This window comes from Colius striatus, chromosome 1 (assembly GCF_028858725.1).
Source record: "Colius striatus isolate bColStr4 chromosome 1, bColStr4.1.hap1, whole genome shotgun sequence".
Taxonomy (NCBI): Eukaryota; Metazoa; Chordata; class Aves; order Coliiformes; family Coliidae; genus Colius; species Colius striatus.
Window position 1 is genome coordinate 171,756,269 of NC_084759.1, and position 25,500 is coordinate 171,781,768.

Consider the following 25,500-nt stretch of genomic DNA (forward strand, 5'->3'; position numbering starts at 1 on the left):
CGTTCCCGGGTCATATGCCGGGGGCGGGGCGGCCCGCGCACTGTTCCGCGGGGCTTCGCTTGTCGGCCGTGCCGCGTCTTGTCGCGGGGTCGATCGGCACCGGCTCCTTCCCTTTCTCAGTTCGCTCGTCCCTGCCGGCGCGCCATGGCCCTCGCCGCGGTGGTCCAGGGGCTGGCGCTGGCCGCGCTACTGGTGCTGAGCCCGGCGGGGGCAGCCCGGCAGACGCGAAGGCCCAACGTGGTGCTCATCCTCACCGACGACCAGGACGTGTGCCTGGGCGGCATGGTAACGCCGCGGAGCGCTCGGCTCCCCGCCACCAGCCCGGCCGGCCTTGGGGTGCCCGCCGGGAGGGAAGCAGGACGCGCGGGGTTGTGCGTGGGGGCCAGTGGGAGTGCGGGTAGAGGCCTCCCGCGGCCGAGGGGCTCCGAGGCTGCATAGCCCGGCTGGGGGCCGGGGAGACCGAGTGAGAGCGATGAGGGGCCGGGGTGACGAGCAATGTCGGCCCGGGCCCAGCCCGTGGCCGCGGACAGGTTCTCTCTCCGCGGCCTCAGACGGGGTTGCCCAGCCAAGGGAGCGTCACGGTTGGCTTCCTCGCGTGGGTGAAGTTTCTTTGGGAAGGTGCTGATGTTCAGGTGGGCCCCGACTGGGGCTGCAGCGTAACCTCTGTAGCTGCAGGTAGTCCCTGAAAGCTCACCGTAGTTCGGGTCTCTTGGTCTGACTTGCGTAACTGCTGTGGTCACAGGCCGCGGTAGGGAAAAGGCACACTGAAAACCGTGCAGTGGGCCTTCTGTCAGGTAGTCCGTAGCGCTACTTCAACTCCCTTTCTTTGGCTGGCATCATTGCCAGTTTTCACTGATTTCCTTTTTGGTGTCTTTCTTCCAGACCCCACTAAAGAAGACTAATGCTCTCATTGCACAGATGGGAATAACTTTTCTGAACGCGGTAAGTGTTTACCTGAGCTCTTTGAACTTGTGAGAGATGTGTGTTTTTGTGGTTTGTCCCTTAGGTCACCTAAAGTCTTGAGACTGACAGTGGTTTTACAAAGGCTGTACAGACATGTGTATGAATTTTAAATTCAATCTCTAACAACTTTTAGGTTTACAAAATGAACGTAGCTCAAAATAGCGTTCAAAAGCTGAGAGGGAAAGTTTCGCTTCCTAAAAGTCCTTGTGGTAACTTGCTTAAGCTTTGACATAAAACCAAGTAATCTGACTATTTTTATTGCAAACTGAGAAACAATCGAGGAAGCTACTTGAACCTTCTGGCTTCATGCATGCTGAAAACCCACTCTTTTAATGTTCTAAAGTATTGCCATGGCTAAACTAATGGAGCAAATCAACTGGCAAACACTATTTTAATAGATACTTGCTGCTGTATAAAAGCCACATCTAATTTAGACGGAGGTGGTGGTCAAAGGACACATGCTGCAGGAACCTAAAACTGGTCTCATGTGCAGATTTCTGCTCCCGTGAATACTGGGGATGTAGTTCTGTGTGGCCGGAAAGAAGTATGCCTTAATGTTGGGGAACATTTTAACCAGCCTATTGGCTGATAATTCACAACTAAAAATTCAGTGGAAAAAAATATTTTACAATGTCAGTGTTTTATTTCTTCATCCTATCTTTCCAGTACGTTCCCAGTGCGCTTTGCTGTCCCAGTCGCGCAAGCATTTTAACAGGAAAATACCCACATAATCATCATGTTGTCAATAACACTCTGGAAGGAAACTGTAGCAGCAAGTCGTGGCAGAAGATTCAAGAACCGTACACCTTCCCAGCGCTGCTCAAATCTATGTGTGGTTATCAAACATTCTTTGCTGGAAAGTATTTGAATGAGGTATTTGGTGCTTATTTTCTTGCTGTGACGCGGTTCGTTTGCATTTCTCCTTCACCTTTCTGAAACAGTGATTTCTGTATTTGTAGCTGAGGGTGTTTTACGTGGTGTTACTTGGATGAACAGCTCTCTTTGCGGAGGTGGGATAAGTGAGATCTAAAGTTCAAGTCTTTAACTTAACTTTTTTAAAACCAAGTTCTGTAGGTATGTGCTTTGAAAACTGATTTTTTTGAAAGGACAGTGGAGTCCAAAGGCTTTTTTAGGATGTTCAGGTGTGTGAATTTTTAGAGATGAGGACTTTTAATGACCGGAGAAAAAGTCTTTTTTATCTCAATATTCCTGACTGATATATCTCCTGAATCAGGAGACACTTGTTTTTAGCAGTTAAAATGGTGTTTTAAATATTTTAACATCCACTGAGGCAAATTAATTGAAAGAAAAGATATTATCAGAGGTCTTTACAGAGGTTACCCAACTCTTTATTATCAAATCACTTGTATATGTGTGGGTTTGGTTTTTTCCTGGTTTTAACTGTGCTGTGGTGTGCAGTATTTCATGGTCAGATGTAAAACTCAGAGCTGAAAGCTGTAAGATCAGGCGTTCATCTCGTGTGGTGGAATGGTATTTGGAGCTAGATGAGTCACAGGGTTCTTAACGGCATTATTTTCCTTGTGCTTCTTTGTGGAAAATGTTGGTGATATCCTAGAACAACGGGACATGAGTTTTCATATGCAGGTTCAGATTTGTTTCTGCTGATGTTACAGAGGCAGACAGGGGAAGGGAAACTCTTCTGGCTTCCTCTGAGCATCCCTTGACTCAGCATAGTCTCCTGTCCCCACAGTTAGGCAAGCCGTGTAGTTGGGAGAGAGCAGCCTTGAGAAAACCCGTTGTATTGCTCTGAGGCTCCCTCTGTTTTGAGTTGGGCACTGATTCAGCAGCTGCTTGCCTTTTTTGCCGTCTTAAAGGCTCGCTGTTGTAGATTATTTGGTGCTGAGGTGACAAGAGGCTGGCATTGCTTCAAATTCAGACCCCCTTTTGCAGGAGGATGATGGAAGTAGGCGGTCTGTGTGAAATTTTCTTTAATGTGAAGTGCTATCACAAACCCTCAGAGAGTCTGGTCACACATGTGTTTTGATCACCTCTCATCACCTGATTGATGTTCAGTATGTTCTCTAGGATCTCTGCACGCTTTAAGGTGCAGAATGGAACAGGAAATAAAATTCAGGGGAAAAACCCCAGGGAATAAAATCTAAACTTTTGATGAATGTCAAGCTTTCAGTTACTATCTCTCTAGTTATTTAACCCCAGCTTTTCTCTAACAGGCTACATGTTTTGTATGCATTTACATTTGGGGTTTCCCATTCTGAAGCAGAATTTGGCGTAATGCTGTTTCTAAATGTGGTAGTTTGAGCCTGGCTGGATGCCAGGTGCCCACCACACCGCTTTACCCCCCACCTCCCGAGAAGCAAGCCAGGGAAGGGGAGAAAATAAGATGGGAATCTCGTGGGTTGAGATAAAAGCAGTTTAATAAATAAGCTGCAAAGCCGCTTAAAATGCCCCCTGAAGCGGCCAGTCCCTGGGTGGCAGGGTATGTGGATGAATTTAGGCAAATTCCTAGGACGGTTATCACCTCCTGTAATCTGGGATTTTACATCTGAACAGATAAAAAACCCTGCTTTACTGACACGCTACCTGATAGAAGGGTGTCTTACCTACCCTAATGAGGCCCATCAGGTTCAGGCACTATACTGGGGCCTAGCCTCTGCCTACCGAGCTGCATTCCAGTCCTCTCAGAGAACTGTGATTGAAATGGAAACTCAAACGGTACCTGAGACCAACATAGTTGAGTCAGTCGCAGTCCAGCCCTCTCAGAGAACTATGGCCGAGGTGGAAATTCAAACTATACCTGAGACTACCATGGTTGAGTCAGGGAACCAAACAACAACCACAGTGGTTGCCCCAGTAGTGAAAAAGAAGCAGTGGATAAGGAGGTCAAGTCCATATCATCGATTAGTAAGGGCAGACGAGGAGGAAGAGGAAAGGCTAGAAGAAGAAACTGGTCCTTCGGTAAGGAGATCAGGAGAAGTGAGAGAAATCGAAAAGGAAATGGAAACTACTCGGTCCCTCACCTCAACAGAACTTAGAGATATGCGAAAAGATTACAGTCGCCAGCCAGGTGAGCGGATTGGTGCCTGGCTGCTCCGATGCTGGGATAACGGGGCTGACAGTCAACAATTGGAAGGCAGAGAAGCCCAACAGCTAGGATCTCTTGCTAGGGACCGGGGAATTGATAAAGGCATTGGAAAGAAAACCTCAGTCGGTAGAGCATGGGACTCTTAATCCCAGGGTCGTGGGTTCGTGCCCCACGTTGGGCGCCAAAAGGGCTGTGGTAGTTTGAGCCTGGCTGGATGCCAGGTGCCCACCACACCGCTTTACCCCCCACCTCCCGAGAAGCAAGCCAGGGAAGGGGAGAAAATAAGATGGGAATCTCGTGGGTTGAGATAAAAGCAGTTTAATAAATAAGCTGCAAAGCCGCGCGCGCGGGAAGCAAAGCAGAAGCAGATAAGCTGTTACTCTCTACTTCCCATCAGCAGCGATGTCCGGCCACCTCCCGAGAAGCAGGGCTTCAGTACGCGTAGCGGTTGCTTTGGGAAGGCCAGAAATGAATCTCGCCTCCCCTTCCTGCTCCTTTCCCCCAGTTTATATTCCTGAGCTGACGTCATATGGTATGGAATATCTCCTTGGTCAGCCTGGGTCAGCTGTCCTGGCCATAGTCCCTCCCAAGATCATGCCCACTCACAGCTATTGGTGAAGGTGGGGGAAGGAATGCTGGAGGGACAGCCCCGATGTTGTGCAAGCGGTAGTCATAATATTGATATCAACAGTAAGCACAGCACTGCAGGACCTGCTGTGGAAAATCACTACCGTCCCAGACCCACTACAGTAAAGCACTTGAATATGAAACATAGTTTCTGACTTTTATTCATTGTAATTGAAACTGAGTCATGGTCTATCTTTTTTCAGTACGGAGCAGAGGATGCAGGGGGAGTGGGTCACGTCCCTCCCGGATGGAGTTTTTGGTATGCTTTGGTATGTGGCTGTTCTTTTTCTAAATTACTTCATTTTGATAGCTTTGTCGTCCAACTGGTGTTGCAACTTTGCTGGTCATGAAAGAGCAGGCAAAGAGCATTTGAAAACTTTATGGAAATTTTCTTCCCTTCTTTCTTGTTGGTGTATCAGATCCTTGGCTTTCACAAAGGCTGCTCCTACTAAAGTGCCTTGGGAAAAGCCCTGATGGGCAAAGCCAAAACAGCATAAGAGAGGGAACACTAATCTAGCTTTCATTGTTGGAGAACAGTTTTGAGAATCCTTGCAGTGTCCTCATGACAAATGCTTGTAGCCTATTTGAAAAATTCTTGTTTTCAGCTCATTTTGATTATTTCAAGGAATCATGTTAGGTTGTTTAAATATGCATGTGGCTTTTCTTTTTCACAGGAGAAAAATTCCAAATACTACAACTACACTCTCTCAGTAAATGGCAAGGCACGAAGGCACGGTGAGAACTACAGTGTAGATTATCTGACAGATGTACTGGTAAGAAATTTTGCAACACCTATGACCAGATAATGCCTCATGTTGGGGGCTTGGGGGAGCTTGGGGATGATATATTAAGCTTTCAGTTACTGTTAGGCTGTATTAGCTCATAAATACGTGATTGTGCTGTCATGATGGTGGGTGGGTGTTATCCAGAATCTTGCTCTGCTGGTTATATTTAGAAAGGGCAAGTTTGTGTGTAGGAGCTGTGGAGAGGGAAAGCACTTCCAGCTGCCCATTTGCTAGCCAGTAGCCTCGCTCAGAGGTTAGTAGTGACCACTGCGGTGCTTGAGGAACATGGTGTGTGGTAAGCAGTGACTTAAATTGCTAGATAGAGGTAATTCATTGCAGTGGACAGCTTCTGTAACAGATTAGCTGGGCCAAGATTTCAATGGGAAGTTAAGCATGTGAAAACAACTTTACACCATGTTTTGTTTGTAAGATATTACTATGTGCTGGTATCTTGTAATCTCTAACTACATCAAACTGCTAACTTGGAAATGGCAAAGCCTCATCAGTCCTCCATGATGAGAAATATATACACAGACCCTGCAACGTGTGTAGCTGACATGGGGAGTTTTTAGCCTCTTTACCCTTTCAAGGGAAAGAGAGGTAACAAGGATATCAAATACTTAAAGTTGGAAATGTTATTTTAGCTCTCCTGAGGCCCTGTTTAGCAAGCAGCATTAGCTTGTAGGTTTGAGGGAGGCAAGGGGAGAGGATGTTCCCTCTGCCTGCCAAGCTGGAGTCAATTTGATGGGCTGTTGGAGCATATGAGTTGGTGGTGCCAGGAGCTCACATGCAGCACTTGGGAAAACTCTCCTCTGGGAAATCTCCTCGTGCTGTGTATTGCTAGCTCTCTGCTGAGACCCTGATGTGTTTCATTCCAGTGCGTTCTTGAATGCAAGACAGGTGCTTACAGGAACAGACTTGATGGATGTTTCCCAGGACACTGAAGGGCTGTCTGATTAGATATAGATTTACACCATTTAAAGCTAGATTGGATTTGATAACCCAGAAGTGAGGCTGTTCTGTTACTGGCATTGTACTGGCCTTTTTTGATCCTTGAGCAGCTCATAAGCATTTTGATCAAACAGCTTATGGCCACATACACTGCCTGCTTGTGGTGTGTTACCTGCTGGTACAGCAGCGTGTTATGGCTTTCAGCGTGGTGCATTCTGCCTTCTGCCTGGAGTTGTCAAATATGCATTTGTTGTTTCACAGCTAGTGTTTGAGTTTCATTCACTTGATAAGCAGTGTACAGGAGTAAATTGCTTATGCAAAGTTGCTGTGTTCCTTGATATGATGCACAAGTTTTCTTGTTCTGATTAAAGACATCTGGCTACTTAAGGCTGATGTTAAGAATTTGAACACTTGGATCTTTCTACTGCAGTGCTGACATGTGGCAGCTCCATGAGTGCCTAAATCATACTGGTTTCTGAACCAGGTTTCCAAACTTCTTAGTTCTTATCCTCTCTTAATACTGTAACTGAAGTCATGCTCTACTCAGATATACAAGTTAGGAGGAAGGAAGAGGAGGGAATTCCTAGTGTGGTGTTTCTTCTAGAGAAAGAAAAGTGTCCCCCAAAGGGGGTATACTGATCAAATCTTGCAACATTTTCCTTTCCTATCTGAATAGTGGAGAACTCATCTGCAAGTAACACCTTTGAACACCATTTCAAAGGCTGACCAATGGAAGGACAACATGGAACTTGCAATCTCTTCTAACTTGATACTTGCATATAGACCAAAACAAAAATGAAAGTGCTGTGAATGGCACGAGTCCCTGGAGTTTGGCACTGTCCTTCACTAAACCTTCTGGCTTCACCAGCAGAAATGTGGCACCCCTTATAAACTAGAAGCTTTCTACAGAATGAGCATATGCTATATAAACAGTGGGGGCAAAAAAGTTTTTCGTGGCTGTTGCTATTACGGAAGACAACTGAAACTGCTGAACTGGAATCTGTCAGGCAGAAGGTGGCACCTGAGAGCCATAGAAAAACTCAAACTGTGTTAAAGATGGCAGCAGTTTTACTTGATGAAAACCAAGTTTAAGTCGATTTTGTTGAAACTTGAAATAGGCACAAGCTTTTGATGAGCTTTCCACCTCTAAATAACACAAAGGTCTGAAGTAAAAAGCTATTTAGAGATGAGGGGCAAAGAATTTGTTAAACACAAACACTCTGGATTCTTTTTATTGCAAGCTGCTGTCTGGGCATTTACAGATGAGCAAGAAATAAGTTTCTGACATGGTTTAAATGTTCCCAGTACTACCAAGCTCTAAGTAAGTTAACATTAAGAATTTCAAATGCTTGCAGTTTTCCTTTGGAGGTGTGACTTTTCTCCAACTAAACTGTTCACAGGCCAACATGTCATTGGACTTTTTGGAGTATAAATCTAACTTCGAACCTTTCTTTATGATGATCTCAACGCCAGCACCGCACTCCCCTTGGACAGCTGCTCCACAGTATACAAAGAGCTTTCAGAATGTCAGTGCACCAAGAAACAGCAATTTCAACATTCATGGCAAGGTAAGCTAACCAGCGAGTCTGCCTCAGCTCTTCTACTAGCACCAAGCACCAGTTGTTCTACTAGTTGGTGGCAGCAGTAGGCAATGACCCTGGCTTGCATGTGAAGTTTAAACAGGGGATGAACACATAAGTATTGTGCTGCAAACAGGCTCAGGTGAAGAGCACCAAGAGCCCTCTCTCCCTGCACATATCTGCTCGTGTGGGTGGGTGCTCCATGACTTGAGGTCATGGCAAAGCTGCCCGTTGATGATAAGCAGGTTGATCTAGCCAGGGGACTTCACAAAATCATTGACCACGGGTCCAGGGTCACCCAGGACTTGGAGAACTTGCTTTTGGTTTGTTGAAATAGCCTGTAACCAGAATTGCTGAGCCCAATGTTACAAACTCACAGACATCCTTGTGACAGGGCAGTACCGTTCACTGCCAGTAAACTCAGCCAGATATAGTCCAGCTCAGACTAATCTGCTGTGACTTACTCTGCCAAAAAATCAAAGTCACAAACAGTTAATCTGGGGAGATATTTACTTACAGAAGTTTTGAGGTTTTGATCCAATTAGATTTAAACACAAAACTTACTGCTGCTTAGTGTTCAGCAGATTTGCTTCAGGACTTGCTCCTAACCATCAGACTGAGATAACATTTTCTGCATGTCTATCTGGAGCACAGTGATGCCTCCTCTAAGGTCACTGTGACTCCTGTAGTACAGGGTGAAACTTGTTTTTCACTGAGCATTGTAGCTTGCAAAATGACCGTGTGCTTATCAGTGTGATACAGAAACATGAATGAAAGGGGAGAAAAGGGCTGTAGGCAGTAACAAAGACTTCAGCCCAACCTGTTGGGTTTTGAACTAGGGAGTGGGAATCGGACTTTTTTTTCTCCATAAAAGGTTCCTTAACTTTGTCTTAGACTCCATTACTGAAATAACTGAATGCTTTTAAAATAGTGACCCAGAAATAACTTGACCAGCAAAGTCAACAGCTAGCCAAAAAAAATGCAGTATGTGAGTTCCTGTATTTGGCAAAAGTTCTGCATGTGCCTGGATAACACAAAGTGGAATGACAGACTGTCTTGGTGTTTGGTAGTTAATACACCTGTGAATACGGCAGTTATCTGAGGTTTCAGAGCAGGAACAGCCTAGTGTTGCCCTTCTTCCCAGGCATGATAGCTACAGTTACTGACAGCGTGCCTTTCTGTGATAAGCTTCCAGACCTCACCACTGACAGACTATTCTCACTGTGTTCTAGGGCTCAGACCCTCAAGCAGTTGATGTTGCAGTGCATGCTAGACAGTCTGATGTTGTACAGTCTTGATTCTGAAATCACTGCTGCCTATTTTCCTCATACAGTACATGGACAAAGGGGGCTAAAAGCAGCCTTCTAGACAGAGTGTGTGAAAAATAGGAGTGAAGCTGTTGTCAGGCTCTGGCCAGTCATGTGCATGTTCACTTCTGCTAAGGATCCTCAGCTGTGAACTATGTCACTAGTGGGTAGCCAACAAATTTCCTAGGCAGTGCTATTGATGTTGGTTTATCTCAGCTGTTCTGAGAGAAGCTGATGAAGATACCTGCTGGATATTTTTCTTGCATGCCTTGTCTTTCCTCCAAAGTTGGAGCACAGCTGAATTTGTGTTCTGCTGGCAAGGTCTGGTTTTCTTTTGAGAGTGGAGCATAGGAAGGCAGTCATATTGATGGACAGCTTTGTGTGGAACCAGTGAAAGAGACTTAACAGAGACTGACAGGGGAGCAGATTCAAGGGCTTGGTGTTAGTGCAAAGTTTACAGAAATCCACAAAGGTGTTTAGGTGCTGTGTGAAGTTTTTGGAACTTCAGAGAAAAGTAGAAAGAACAATACCTCCGAAAAAGAGAAAGAGACTGCACAAGGTGACTTATCTGCCTGAGTTATCCAGTTGTGCCTCAGGGCCTCTCCTAAGCCCACTTCTTGTGAAAGATGCCTGGTGCACAGGTGACATTGCCAGCACCTTTGTTCTCTGAACCACTTCTGCTGAGCTGGGGATGGTGTTTCGGATGTCTTTGCTTACTTTTTCCTTTTTCAACCAACACAGAAGTCCTAGATGCTTAGTCTTGATTATGTTGTGTTTTCTTGCTGAGATAGACTTAGTGTCCCTCCAGAGAATTGTTTTACAGCTGCTAGAAAAGACAGCTCTGAATACAGCTGAATTAAAATAAACTGGACATGGTGTTAAGTCTCCATGCCAAAAATCTTTCCTTCAGTCAACAGGAACAGAAAACAGGGGAACTGAATAATTGCAGGAGATCTGAGTCACTTGATGGTGAATCCCTAGTGCTTGTGCCCATTCAGAGTCATTTGCTTGTGACAGGAGGGAAGTTGTATAAGGAGAGGCTCTTAAGAGAGGAGTAACCAACTAAATACAGGCTTGAGCTGAGGGCGATGAGTGGCCGTCTCTGACCTACTAAATGGCAAAGTGCAAAGCCATGCCGGCAGGACTTTCTCCTTTGTTCTGCTCCCCACTAACACTGACCTTCAGGCGAGTCACAACAGACCTGCCTGTGTATTTGGAGAGCAGCTGGCCTGGGTCAGGCTGGTGCCTTGGGTAGGGAGTTAGATCATCCCATTATTTTGGGGGAAGGGGTGAGGGCAGAAGGGGAGGGACTGGTTCTGAGAGTTGGGGATGCAGCTAGAAGAATCAGTAACATGTCAGTGAAAGAAATGTCTTGTTCCAGAGTCAAAAAATCCAAATCAAATGGTAATGTTTCTGCTTCCCTCAGTGGTCCCCAGCCCTGAGTTCATAAGCTACCAAGGATCCAGTAGTGGCACCAATACAGATCTTTGTCCTCCCCTGTCCATACAGTAGGTAGTCCTGTCTGCTTTTGATGCGGGAGTTTCTCCCCACTGCTCTGTTAGGATGCTCACCAAGCTTAGTCCCAAAAGAACCTCGCTTTGACAACCAATTCCAATCTTACAGTGCTGCTCAATCCTTCAGACCTGTCTCAGGCCCTCACAGTGCTGTCTCTGGGACAGCCTTCCCTAGCTCCTTTGACAAATTTCTTCCCAGAACTGCTTTGAAAAGCCTCACTCCTATTTTCTTCTCAACAAGGGCTGAGAATAATGGAGCTGTAATTTACCCTTACAATTTAGATTTTACATCGGCCAAGAGAGAAAATTTGAGTGGGGTCTGTTTGAGAGCATTGCCTGGCTATTTTGCAGGACTCACTGGATATTTTACTCCAAACAACATGTCTGTTATAATTGGCCTAAGAAAGGTTTAAGTGCTGGTACTTCTACACTAATCTTCTTGTCTTTTTTTTTCTCTTTCTTTAGAACAAGCACTGGTTGATTAGACAAGCAAAGACTCCAATGACTAACTCTTCAATACAGTTTCTTGATGATGCTTACAGAAAACGGTAAGAGGGTTTCTTTTGTTGCTTAAGATTTCTACTCAGAGCCTTTATTGTATTTTAAAAAAGAAAAGGGTTGGATTTTTTTAAAGGATTCTAGTAAGTTTAACAATAGATGTCAAATTACCTGTAATAGTTCTCTGGCAACTGTCCCTTTTCTCTTTACTTTTTGCAAAGAAACTTGCCATTGATTTCAGAAATAGTTTTCTCCCAAACACTGCCGTCATTTAACGAAGACTAATCAGTATCTCTACTGCATCTTTTAATGCACAATGGGTTTTCATTAAAAATGGCCTTCTACATCACTTGAATTACAGATTCTAATGTGATGTACATCAAATGTGATTGATTTATCTGCCTACTAATCTGATTTATTAACTGTGGCTCTGAAGGGAAGGGCATTTGTTTACACTATAGGTGTATTTTCTTTAAAAGCTCTGAAACAAACATTAGCTTACTTTTAGCATTAAACTTCACTTTGAGTGGTTATCAGGCATTAGATTGTCACTTTGGAGCTGGAAAACCAAGGTTCTTCCTTCATAAAACAATGAAGGTAAAATTATGCAACAAAAGCTTAAATTAAGCCTAGAGACAACAGGATCCAAGAACTGAATCCCTCCAGTTAATTCAGCATAATACTAGGCTGTGGAGGCTTGATTTTGACTTCGCAGCAGTTGCTTGTCTCAGCAGCAAACCTGATAACAAGGAAAGAGTAACTTGCAGCAGTTCAAGGCTTTAGAAACACTGGAGTAATGGACCCTGATATTACATGAGTAATACAAAAGAGCTGACGTAGTTCTCAAGCAGAAAGGATCCTACGTAGACAAATTCATGGCAGTCTTGTATTTTAGTATTAAAAACTACATATAAAGACCTAATGACAAGTGACCTTGCAGGAGATAACTCTTGACTTTTTACCACCATGTTGCTTCAAAATTGGTCTTGACCGTCTCCAGATAAGAAGTAATCAGCAGTTTGACGTCTTTCTTAGACACTACAGACTAAAATCAACAAGAACTGAAGACAGTCTCCTTCTATCTTAAATTGCAGCCTCAAAGTAGAGTGTAGTAAGCTATGATGTTTGTTTTCAGAATTTGCAAGCAAAATAATCTACTTGCAGTGCACACAATGTTGGCTTGAAACAGAATATGAATGCCTACCTGCAGTCAGAATTGTTCTAATTTTTCATTCTCTAATACAATTTACTTTTTTCCTGGGTAGGTGGCAAACTCTGCTGTCAGTAGATGACCTGATAGAGAAACTTGTGAAGAAACTGGAACTGAATGGGGAATTGGACAACACATACATCTTCTACACATCTGACAATGGCTTCCACACTGGTAAAATTTTAAGTGCTTACTGACCTTTTGTAGAAGATCTACAAACTACATAAAATTTCACCCTCATGACCACTTCAGAAAGTGGGAACAGCAGCTGCAGAGAACCCCAGGCATGAGAAGAACTGATTTGAGTTACAAAACAATCTGGAGTTGCAATGTGGAGATTTGGGGATTTTATTCTTTTGTTGAGACTTGTAGCATTAACCTCTACCCCTGTATCCTGGTATGCATGAAAGGAGGACAGAAATGGAGGAAGAGTCTCTCTTTTGTGGGAATAGTTGCTATGAAAGAGTTAAGCAGTAAAAATCCATCAAAGATCTGTCTGTACCATATTGTACAACTAAAAATGCAGGATCCAAGTTGTTAAACTCTGTAAGATACAGCTGATACTTTGAAGTTCTGTTCCTATACTCTACTTTGTTAATGTAGTTCAGGTTGAGAAACTCTTCTGACTCCTTCAAAAATTATCTGCTGGAAATTCTATAACACTTAAATGGCTTCTTGTTTTTTGTTTCAAGAGTCATAAACTTTTTCCATTTCTGTTGTATAGGCCAGTTTTCTCTGCCAATAGACAAACGGCAGCTGTATGAGTTTGACATCAAAGTTCCATTGCTAGTTCGAGGCCCAGGGATAAAACCAAATCAGACAAATAAGGTAAGAAAGAAGCAAAATCAGAGCATGGATTTACTTAGACATTGTTTCACAGTTACCAACTTTAGGCAATAATTTATCCTCCTACATCTATATGTATCGATGGAATGAAATAGATGGAGTGGCAGGAAGTGGAAATACCTCATTCTAAAACCTGTGTGCTCTTGCTTGAGTTGTTAAATTTAAGTAATTGCAGGCTACAAAAGTAAACCAAGTGTGATACTTACTTTCCAAAGACCCTGCTGTTGTCTGTGACTGCTACAGGGTCCATTTGCCTACAGAGATGAAACGAAGTAGTGTTAAGGAGTACTTAAAAGATAAGTCTGGCTGTTGCATCTATTAGGTTCTGGTCTTCTGAAGTGACTTTTCCTCATCCCGCAGATGCTTGTTGCAAATATTGATTTGGGTCCTACTATTCTGGATATCGCAGGGTATGACTTGAATAAGACACAGATGGATGGAATGTCACTCTTGCCACTGTTGGTGAGTAGAGGGACAAGGGGAGTAGCTGGTGATAATTGCAGGGGTTATTCTTCCAAGTGAATACTACTTCCTTCGACAGACTGGCTTGACTCTCAGTGCAGATTATTCCCCTGATGTCATTTTCACATGGGATGGTTATAGCTTAGAGAAAGAAGTTGGTATCTTGTTAAAATGCAATGTATTTTCATAAGCCCTTCAGCTTTATGGTCCTTTTGCAATAGAAAGTTGTCATCCTTCAGCCAATCCTGCCTTTTGTAAGAATTCCTGTGTTGGAGGCTGGGTAGTGTTTCTTCTTTGCATCTTCTCTCCCCCTTTCCTTGAGATGTCTCATCACAGACATGGGAGGAAAGCAGACTGGCCTGTCTTACCTTTGGTTTGCCTCAATTTTCAGTAGAACTAGTGTTTCCTCCTAAAGTTTAGGAAAACCACACATAGTTTTATAACATAAACCTGACCTTTCCAATAGGTGAGCAGAAGCCTATTTAAATAAAGCTGCTTGTGGCTGATCCTTTTAGTTTTAATTAAATTTAGTCTATAAATTGAAGGCAGCTTACTTGGAAAGGTAGGAGATCATCCAGATTTAAAACAGTACTTTGCTTTTAAAACCTTGTATCCAAACCTTAAGCTGTTCTTTAGACAGAAGCAGGTAAAAGGCATCAAGTTGAAACTGATGGAATCAAAATTGTAAAACTGTTTTGCTCTATGCCTCTGACAGTGCTCTATATGATTTTTAAACTTCCTTTTCTGCCCATCCCTTAAAATGCAGCTACAGATAGAACAGCTTAAAACTTAGTTGCTTCTTAAAGCAACTAAGGATTTTATCAGTCCTCTGATAAAAAGCAAAAAGAACCAGCCTTGCTGAAGGGGTCTTGTCTGTGATACAGTAGTGGCTGACCACCTGGCTCCTAGCTGGTATTACTGTATGGTTCTTTATGAAATGGAGACAGTAGTTTAAACCCTCACAAGAAGATATACTAATATTTTTTGGAGTTGGGTTCTTATCTTCCAGTTTACCCTAAGGCGAAATACTGAGACTGACTCAAAGCAAAGACCATGACTCAAACTGCCTTGGAGGCCTCAGGCGGTGTTAGCATTATACTAGGCAGGGTGAATGTGTCTGAATGTGAAGTGTGTCTGAATGTGTCTGAATGCAGTGTGTACTAAGCCATGTTAACCTCTCGTTGTAGCGAGGAGACAAAAATGTGACGTGGAGATCAGACTTCCTGGTGGAGTACCAAGGAGAAGGCTACAATGGCAGTGATCCTACCTGTCCTGGCCTGGGACCTGGAGTCACAGTAAGCAAGACACCACTTGTTAATATTAGAAAGTAGCTGCTGAGTTAAAGCTATCTGTTGCATGGACTAACCTGGCTCTGTAAGCTATCTCTCTAGTCCTGTGCAGCAGTTAAGAACCAGCCACCTGAACTGATGTGTCCATATCACCATACAGAGCACAGTCCTCCTTTCAGTGGAAATCTGTAGGGCCTCAGAGCTGGAGAAGTATGCAGGAGGTGTGGGCAAATGAGTGGCAGGGACATCATAATGTTCTTTCTATACTTGCAGGGACCTTGTCACACAATTCTTATCCATGACTATTGTTTAAGTCATTTGCCTACTTCCTGAATCAAATCTTTAAGTGAAGCATCCCATTGGTGGTGTCTTTAGTAGCATGTGCTGTGCTGTTCTCTTCAGTATAATGTACATTGGCTTCCCAGACAAAACATGCTTAATTGTGGTGAGTTTAGTAACAATGCTTTCTCAGATTTAGAGGAGCTGAGTGTTAAATCCACAGTGGAGACCTGCATGTGTTAGACCAAGGTCCTGGTCAGTTGACTGCAGTTGGCTTCAGCTGGTACAGACTCTAGGAAAAGGATTGTTAGGTCATCTGTTTCTTCCTGCTCTGAAGCTTTTGTTCACTGCTCACTTGCCAGCATTGCTTCCCAGACTGTGTCTGCGAAGATTCCTACAACAACACTTACGCTTGTGTACGGACACTGTCAGCATCCTGGGATCTGCAGTACTGCGAGTTTGATGACCGGGAGGTAAGGCTCTACCAGCTGCCAGCGACAGTGTGAGACTGTCTGCACTCTTATCTGCTCTCAAGGTTTCCCTAAAGCACTCTGAAAAGTAGATTGCAGGATAAACACTGAAGTTCTTATCTCCTGCTGAGAATGCTTGACCAAAACTCTGGTGGTGTTTTGGGAAGAAGGGGGGAAAAAAAAAAGAGGGGAGGGTGGAGAGGAGAATGAAGAAAGGAGGGATAGCCCAAACTCTGATTATTGCCTTCTAATATCACTTACAAGCCTCCTGGGGAGCTGTGCTGGGACTGGGTTCAGTGTTCTGTCCTACTCAATCTTCTGTATGACAAATATTTTCTCTTATGTTGTACCTCTGCTGTTCCCATGTTCAGCTGCTACTCTTTTCCTCGGGAAGAACTGAAATCCTAGGCCAATCGCTTTTCTGTCATGCACTTGTTTGCCTGGCAAAACACATTTCAATTACAACTGTGAGAAAGGTCTCTAACCTTATTGTAAATTGTCTGGGTATGAGGGACATAACTTCAGAAACTGTTCAAATCTCACTAGTGGAGCACCTGCTGCATGCACAAAACTTTGTGTTACAGGGCTGTTCTCTGCTTGTGCTCATTTACACACAGTTGCTCTAGCAACTGTGTTGTGCCACAACACATCCTGGTAGTCTACAGTGAACAACTTAAACCAAGGGAGAAGTAAATCCCACAAGACATTTTTTGCATTCAGATAGCGTGAAAAGGGAGACCAAGATGGCAACTAGCAGACTGCAATTCATTTTTCTGCTTTCTGGAACTTTAGGATGAAGTTGAGTGTTGCAGCTTTCTTCATAAAAGTAGACTCCAAAGTTGATCTGATATGTTTCATCTGGCTTGTTTTTTCTGATAAGGAGGTATGGCTGTGGCATTTTTGGGCTGCTCAGCTAAATTAAGATCAATGGTACTGGGGAGATACAGCAATGTGGCTTTTAAAATCTTGCCATGAAGCTTACAAGAAAGCTTGTAACCAAAGTCTGTCCGCATGCATCTTTATCTAAGGTAGACATAACCCAGCCAGTTTGAATCAACATCATCTGCAGTTGGAACTCCTATTTCAGCACAGACAAAACCTCAGCTGAATTCTTGAGATAAGCTTGACTAGTGTTTGTCCCACAGAATGATTTAGAGATTTAACGTACCAAAAAACAAACCTGCCCTAAAATGCTACTGACAAACCTTTTCAAAGCACACAGAAAACCTCCTCAAAACACACACACAAAGAAGGCTTCTCTAAACTAGCATATGGCATACTTGCATTCAGCATGTTTTGTACACTTAGCCAAGACAGCTGTCTGTATTTGACAGCTCAAAGTACCTGATGAGCACAAAATGCTGATGTCTGGTCCTGAAGATGTATATTGTGAGCTCCCTTAATAAGAAAAAGACAGCCAGCTTAGCCTTGGCCTCTTCCTGTGGTCTTAACAGTCATAAGATGTGTTAGAAAAAAATGCAGTGTAGCAGGTGAGTAGGTAGAAGTAAAAACTTTTCCAGCATTACTGTGCTATCACAGAACTTAGGTTAGTGTTTGACCACTTAGCCACGTGGCTAAACACAGCTTCTGTTGGGAGGTGTAGGGGAAAATAGTACTTGAGACTATCTGCTGCCATAAAGTGGTCTTCCCAAAAAATTATGTTAAATGTTAATTAGCATGTAGGAGTAAATACAGTGCTGGAAACTTTCCTTTACAGGTGTTTGTGGAAGTGTATAACTTGACCGCAGATCCACACCAGATCAACAACATCGCTAAAACAATCGACCAGGAAATCCTAGAGAAGATGAACTACCGGTTAATGATGCTGCAGTCCTGTGCAGGAGCAACTTGCCGTACACCAGGAGTCTTCGATCCCGGGTAAGCACTGATTCAACACATTCTTGTAATACTTTTAAATACAACCATAGGTCTTTTTAAATCAAGTTTTTATAGAGGGCGTTTGTGATGGAATATAATATTACTGACATATGTGCTGTTGTTTAGGGGAGATGCTCTCTTGATGCTTCTATTTTTTTATTGTTTAATCTCTATTTTAATTTAAATTACTAAATATAACTTGATGGTGTTAATACTACTGCTTTAATCTTGTCAGCCACTGGTGGCTTAGAATAGCTGAAGCTTACAGCTATGCCAAGTCAGGGACTAGTGACCTCAGATTTGCCTGCAAACAAGCCAAAGCTGGGCAGGTGTCTGCAGGCAGGCATTTTCCAAATACTTGCTGTGATTGTTCCTGGAGATGCTGTTAGCAAAGACCATTTCCTGTAGGACCCAAGCTGCCTGTATGAGCTGTTGGAAATAAACAGCACTTCTTACCTCAAAATTCAATCAGTGATCATTTGGACTGAAGCTTCTTAAAATATCCTTACAGTTGTGCTCCAAAAGTTTCTAATTTAAGGTAAAAAAGCTTTCAGTTACAATGCATGTCCTAAATGCTTCATGTTACACATGCCAACGTGCTGTTGGTATGCTGCAGCTAGTAAGTATTTCCTTGGAGGCTATCAGCACTTCAGTTGCACGTTGTCATTCTTCTGTTGTAATACATAGGGAGGTTGTCATTACTGTTAAGAAAGCCACTATAGATGTAGCCTTGTACAAGAGCTATCCCAGAAAGACACTGTTTCTAGATGCGTTGGTGACTGTGTAACAGTAGCTCACAGGGACTCTGTTCCTTCCTACAGGTACAAGTTTGACCCACGGCTCATGTTCAGCAATCACGGCTTACGGGCTCGGAGGTTTTCTGCACAGCCTTTGTAGCCCTTTAAGGGCTCTTTGGCACAAGCTGCCACCGAGCAGTTTCTCCAGTGACTGCAGCAGGTCTGTCTCCGTAACTCTTGCTGATTACTGCTGGAAGACCTTCAATGGGCTGTTCAAACCCTATTTGGAAGAGAAACCCTCATCTTTAGCTGGTTGCCTTGTGCAATATGTATATTTTTACAGCTGAACTGTAACTCTGAATCATTAGACACACCTAATCTGTCTTGCTCAGATAGTTGATTACCACCTTTGTCTTTCAAGTACCTTTTCATATGGCAGGCACAGAGGTGAACCTATGCCTATGGATCTGAACAGTTTATTTTGTTCTAAAAATCAACAAATGTGTATTTGAGTCAGGTTAGGTAGGCGGGTGCTATTGCACAGTAATGCTCACCCATATTCAGTGTCATTGGCTTTCTTAAAAGCTATGTTTAATTATAGGTTTTCTGTATGGAGCTCAAAGCTGATAACAGCAGTGAACTAGCCCTAAAGAGCATGGGAAGGTGTTAGTCACAACTGTAGGATATGACTAGCAAGTGTCTTGTGCAGAATTTAGAATCCTTATACTAAACATTCTCTTTCAATGAGGCCATTTCACATGAGACCAATGAATTCTGTAGGATGCCTTTGGGGGCTTGCAAACCAGAATGTTATTTCAACCTCCTTCTAGTTGCAAGTGCTGGAATGGATTACTGTGTACTACTGAAAAGCCCTACAGGGTTTCATCCAGGCTTCCTAGTGAGTTAAACAGAAGTGTTGAGACTAACAAGTATTCAAATATGAGTGCCTGTGTTTTGAGCTAACTCTTAGGTTTGTCCTAATGCTTAAAAAAAAATGCACAACCTCCCCCAAGAGGGCACCACGGAGTTGATTTCTTTCTAACCTCTAACTAACTTGAATTATCTAACAACTCCTGTTGGTTAGATTCATGAAGGTAAATTATTTTTAAAGCAAACTAGATAAAAATAAATAAATCCTAGCAGTTAGGCTGAGAAGGCTGTTTCAGGCAGTTTAAGTGCTTCATAGAACGTTGCTTTTTGGTTGAGACATAACTACTTGGAAGCTGCAGTAAGTGGCCTTCAGCCTGTGCGTCGAGCATCTGATGGCTGGACATCATCCCTTGGCTTCCCTTTGGAAAGATGATGTTGTCTTTTCAACCTTCTGATTAGGCTCATTTGAAATGCAGCCACCCCTTGCACAAGTGTCTTTCTAAACCTTCAATAACACCCAAACTTGCATTAGTGTGTAACATCTGTGTAGGTTCACTGGCAGAACACCACCTAGAAACGCTGAACGGTGCATCTTTTGCTAGACAAGTTCATGTTGTTTGTTGGCAAATCAACTGTGCTACCAGGACAGATAATCATTCCTTTGTCAAACTGTGGTACATCTATTTACTTTTCAGTTAGTTATTTCAGATCTTTTACCCAAAGGGGAGAGATGGTGATTTCAACTTCTGTCATGTAAAACCCTCTACTTAGTACTAATTAAGTAGGCAACAAAGTATGACTCTTTCCAAACTGTGAAGGTGCATGCCCCAGTGCACAGACCCACACCCTGGCCACACACAATGCTACAAGAAGAAAAGAAGTTGAACTTGCTTGGCTTTTAATTCTGAAGCACAGAAATTGTCCTTCATGTAGCTTAGAGTTGCAAAGTGAGTGACAGGTTAGATTTTATAGAGCTTTTGTCTGAACTCATGGTTTCAAATCTCTAGAGTGACCAAATATTTGGAGAAAAAAATTGCTTGAAAGGTAACTTTTCATCTGGAGCATGTGTATAAATGCAGAGGGGTTGGAATGTTCAAACTTCTTGCATGTGTTTGAATACTCAGGACTTTTTTTTTCTTCCAAACTGTAGCTTTATCCTGGTTTTTGTTTCTCAAGCCTTAGCAGTGCCCACCAAGAGCCTTCAGACTCTGGTTTGTCTTTTAAAAACAAAACCAAAGTTGTTTTCACGCTTTTAGCTGTTTTCTTGCACGCTGAGCTAAAGCTGTAGTTCATTCATGCAGTGTCTTGCTCAGGTGATGGTAGCAGCTTTGACTTGTTCTTTGTTTAAACGTTGTGTTGGTGGCTGGCTGGAGGCTCACGTGGAATCCACTGATTGCTGCACAGGAACCCCTCCTGAGTTGCATCAGCTAGGTCATATGACAAGTTTCTACTTGAGTTTCAGTGCAAATATCATGCATTATGTTGCTGCTTAGTAGAAAAAAATTTGCTAGGGGTACAGATGTGTGTAACTCCAATATTATCTTTTCTTAAAGTGATCTTAAGCCATAACAAGGAAAGGTGGGGTTTTTTTGGAGTGATTTACTTTTTGCCTAATAACTAATATGAAAGTTGATGGAATTGATACAGATTATTCAGTATCTGTGGCCAGATGTTTCACTCAAATGAGCACTCTTGCTGTCTGCACGCTCCTGTAAAGCATTTTGTAACTGCTCCAGAACTGACTTACTTATGCACCCACTGTCAGAACCACCCAGTACCTGCATCTGTCGTAGGTCATAGTAAATGCTGTATCACATTGAAATTTGGAACATTAGTCCTTCCTCAACTGGAATAGCAGTTTGGGAAGATACTTGCCTCCCTGCCCCATCTGATAAAGACTGAAGAGCAGTTCAGCAAAAGTATGTAGCTGAAGGAAGAACAGGAGCCCAGGGCTGCCTGCCTGCCACTGCTGTTGGACGAGTTTGGCAGCCGCCTGGTGCTTGTTGCCAGGAAGCAGTTAATTCTCAGTATTTTTACAGCATTGAATGAGCAGTGTTAACTCTCCCAGTGATTTAAAAAAAAAATCACTATGAAGGAACTGAAACTCTTACCCAGATCTAATTCCCAACTAAGTGATTTTAAAACTAAACGTTGGTCTTGGCCATTCCATTTCATTTGCTGTTTGGCCGTGGCTCTGTCTGGACCTTGTTAGTCAAGGCAATTGTGTAAAATGGCAGGGCCTTACCAGGACAGAGTTGGGTTTAGGTAAAATGTGATTATTTTTAGTTTTTTAATCATTATTATCAAAAGAAGAGCTGTGAAGTTTAATGATCTGATCTGGTAAAGTAGATACTATACAGGGAGAAATACAGTTAATAATGTTATCACATCATTCAGTATCATCACACTTCAGCTGCAGTGACTACAGTTAGTGCATCCTCAACCAGCATGGGGCCAGTGAACTGGGCTTCTTCATGTTGAGGGGTAAAGCTGTAAGAGGGACAGGTACACACAACCCCACACCCAAAGCAGGTATCATACTTTTTCAATCGAGTTACAATTAAGACTGACTTTACAACCTACATCTCATTATTTAATCCTTACAAAATAGCTGCCACTGATTTGTGATTTAATGAAAGCAAAATTCATTTGTATTACTCTCTCTGTATGTGAGCATACTTTGCTGTAGCATGTTGTGAGTGTACTTCTGCTGTTTTGAACGTGTGTTTAGAAAGTGCCCTTCCAGAGGACCCTGTTCACTGCTGCACTTTTGGGGAAAGAAAAAAATAAACTGCCTATCAAACTTCCTGGCTTTCTCTTCCTGAACTTCAGTTAAACCTTTTAACACAGTCAAACTGTCACACTGCTAAAGGCTGAATTCCTAATTTACAAGCCTGTTCCCTACTTCTTGCCCTCCTACCTACCCCCATGCACTAGTGAACTTTTATATGGTCAAAGGTAACCTTATGTACTGTCCCTACCATGGTAACACTTGACTACTTTGCACCAGGAGGAAACAGTGAAGTGGGAAAACAGCTTTAAATGCAAGTTACACTTGCTTGTATTCCCTTGGAAACTGAGGTAGGTGAAGAGGCAATGGAGAAACTGCTGTTCAGGAGTGGGAGCAGCACATTCTGCCTCTGGGAAAGAGCAAGAAGAAAAACCCGTGTAATGATTTTTCCAAAAGGGGAATGGTGAGCAGCAATAAGACAGTGCTACTTGCTCACCTCAGTCCCTGCTACAGTGCTGAATTCCTTGGATGATTCTGTGCAACTGTTTAGAAATATATATAGAACTATGGAGCAAGGTGATCTGGTATCTTTAGGGTGTTTAAGTCTCAGGTTTTCACAAGCTTCTAAAACAAGTGTTACATTACATTTTCATTTCTGCTTAACCATGTGGTATCAGTTTCATTTCCCTGGTGCTGTAGCAGTCTTCCACTGAGTAGAGGAAAAATGTAAAATCCCACCCCACCACCTTCTTCCTTTTGTAGTTTTCATAAGCAAGACCATCAAAGTTTACTGCAGCACCACAAGAAAAGACAGCTCTGTATTACCTAGATACACCTTCTGATCATGTTCAAAGTCATCACTAATGGCCCCAGTGATACCACCATCAAGCTCATGGAAGCTTACAATGCTCTCTCCCTCATCCTCTATAAGAACAAGCCATGTATGTGAAGAAAAATGCTGTAGGTGCTGGGAGCAGTACTGTTCAATATATTCCTTAATGACCTTTATGAGGGAACAGAGGGCACTGTCAGCGAGTTTGATGATGATAATAAACTGGGTGGAGTAGCAGACACACCAGAAGGCTGTGCTGCTGTTCAGTGAGACCTGGAGAGGCTGGAGAGTTGGGCAGGGAGAAACCTAATGAAATTCAACAAGGGCAAGTGTAGAGTCTTGTATCGAGGAAAGAATAACCCCAGGTACCAGTACAGACTGGGGAATGAACTGTTAGAGAGCAGTGTAGGGGAAAGGGACCTGGGGGTCATGGTGGACAGCAGGGTGACCATAAGCCAGCAACGTGTCCTCAAAAGCCAAGAAGGCCAATGGTATCCTGGGGTGTATTAGAAGGAATGTGGATAGTAGGTCAATAGAGGTTCTCCTCCCCCGCTACTCTGCCCTCGTGAGACCACATCTGGAATATTGTGTCCAGCTCTGGGCCCCTCAGTTCAAGAAGGACAGGGAGCTGCTGGAGAGAGTTCAGTGCAGGGCCACAAAGATGATGGAGTGGAGCATCTCCCTTATGATGAAAGGCTGAGGAATGGAGCTCTTTAGCTGGGAGGAGACTGAGGGGTGATCTCATTAATGCTTACAAATATGTAAAGGGAGGGTGTCAGGAGAATGGAACCAGGCTCTTGTCAATGATGTCCAATGATTGCACAAGGGGCAGTGGGTACAAGCTGGAACATAAGAGGTTCCAAAGAAATACAAAGAATTTCTTCACTGTGAGGGTGAGGGAGCACTGGCACAGGCTGCTCAGATGGGTTGTTGAGTCTCCTTCTCTGGGGACGTTCAAAACCCACCTGGACAAGCTCCTGTGTGACTTTCTCTAGGTGGTCCTGCTCCAGCAGGGGGGTTGGACTCAATCTTTTGAGGTCCCTTCCAACCCTTGAGATTCTGTGATTCTGTAAAGCTGACAGCCTGGTAATCACTCACTTATTTTAAAGTGCCTGTTTGCTCAAGAAGGTGTGGAAGTTGTATCAACTTACTCCAGCTGCCAAAATCCACACTTTTTCCTGAAACTATATATGTCAGGAACTTGATGGAACACACCTGAATCATCCACCCCAGTGTTTTTCCTGTGAAAGGTCTAGTGAAAAGGCAGCATGGTTCCTAGAAAAAGAAGCATGACTAACCATGACCAGCTCTGTGATTCTTGCTTTGCAACAATGACTTGGCAGAGTTTGATTCCTATAGCAAAATCCTCGCATTTTCTGTAAAGGATTCTTCACCTCCCTGCTCCTGCTGACAACACTGTCCCTGATCCTGTCCAGGATGCCATTGGCCTCCTTGGCCACCTGGGCACAATTCTGGCTCAAAAGACAAAGACACTGTGGGAAGCAGTAAATAAAGAGGGACTAAGCTTGAGTAACGATGATTAGTCAAAACCCTCATTTTTCTACATGGAACATAACCAATAGCCCCCAGTTCTATTAAAAAGAATATTCATAGAAAACAGGCTTGTTAAAGAAAACTAATACTAAATTTGGCTTTAGGAAACAGAAAACTTTGGGAAAAATGGGATGTTATGCTAATCACCACATTCATGCAATGACACTTGTTCTCTGAAGTCCATGTTAACTGGAATAATGAATCATCAGGATAATTGTAATTAAGTCTGGTAACTGGGGTCAACTATATCAGTAAATGGGTATAAAAAACCATTTGGCAGTAGGAAAAACAACTGTTAACATCTACACAGAATTAACTAAAACCTGTAACTCTTGCAATAGAAAAAAAGTAATTTAGACTGTTTCCAGCATCAACCCCATTAATGGCACATCTTCAGTCTACATTTTTAGAAAAGGAAAACCAGAAACTTAACAACTTGATGAAAATCATGTCTACAAACTGATTGAAAATATGCAATATAAACTAACATGATATTTTATATTGAGGAGAATGCCATTTAATGTCCCATATGATTTTATATATGCTGGTTTCTGCTAATAAGGTGTAATCTTCATAGTGAGACAGTGTGACCCCACGTGCCACGTACAAGCCACTGAGCACTGTTCTTTCTGTCCTCCTTGCAGCGTCGAAGGCCAAGAGACAACTAAGATGTTGGTTTAAATTACCTTAATCAATACATCTAATGAAAAACAAGGGTGTCAAAATACCCGGTTTCAATTAGAAAATATTCAGAAGTTGTACTAATATAGGTCAGATAAAAGCAGACTTTACAGAATGGCAAATGGCATCTTCCTAAAAACAATAAGCTTACACCACTGAAGGAGCAAAGGAGTCTGCTCATTTCATTTCCCAGGCTGATCACATGGTTCTCGAGAAAATGTAGAAATGTGGCCGTTATAAAGCTCAGAGTTCAAAATCTGGTATTCTGCAGCTCTTGCTGTAGCAAAATATTGAGGCCTATCAGGTTTCTGTGAACTACAACTTCTTAAAATCAAACCAGAAAGCATTCATAAGTGTTTTGCTAAAGCAGGC

General features: G+C 43.0%; 1 protein-coding gene across 1 annotated transcript; it reads left to right on the plus strand.

Annotated features, from left to right (window-relative positions):
* On the plus strand, positions 1 to 22,137 carry GNS (glucosamine (N-acetyl)-6-sulfatase). Its single transcript, XM_062016740.1, has 14 exons — positions 1 to 285; positions 883 to 942; positions 1,630 to 1,836; positions 4,858 to 4,923; positions 5,329 to 5,427; positions 7,791 to 7,958; positions 11,257 to 11,339; positions 12,555 to 12,673; positions 13,224 to 13,327; positions 13,706 to 13,807; positions 14,995 to 15,102; positions 15,738 to 15,848; positions 17,563 to 17,723; positions 18,545 to 22,137. The coding sequence occupies exons 1-14, from the start codon at positions 145 to 147 to the stop codon at positions 18,618 to 18,620; spliced, it is 1,605 nt and encodes a 534-aa protein (XP_061872724.1). The 5' UTR covers positions 1 to 144; the 3' UTR covers positions 18,621 to 22,137.
* The last annotated feature ends 3,363 nt before the right edge of the window (positions 22,138 to 25,500 follow it).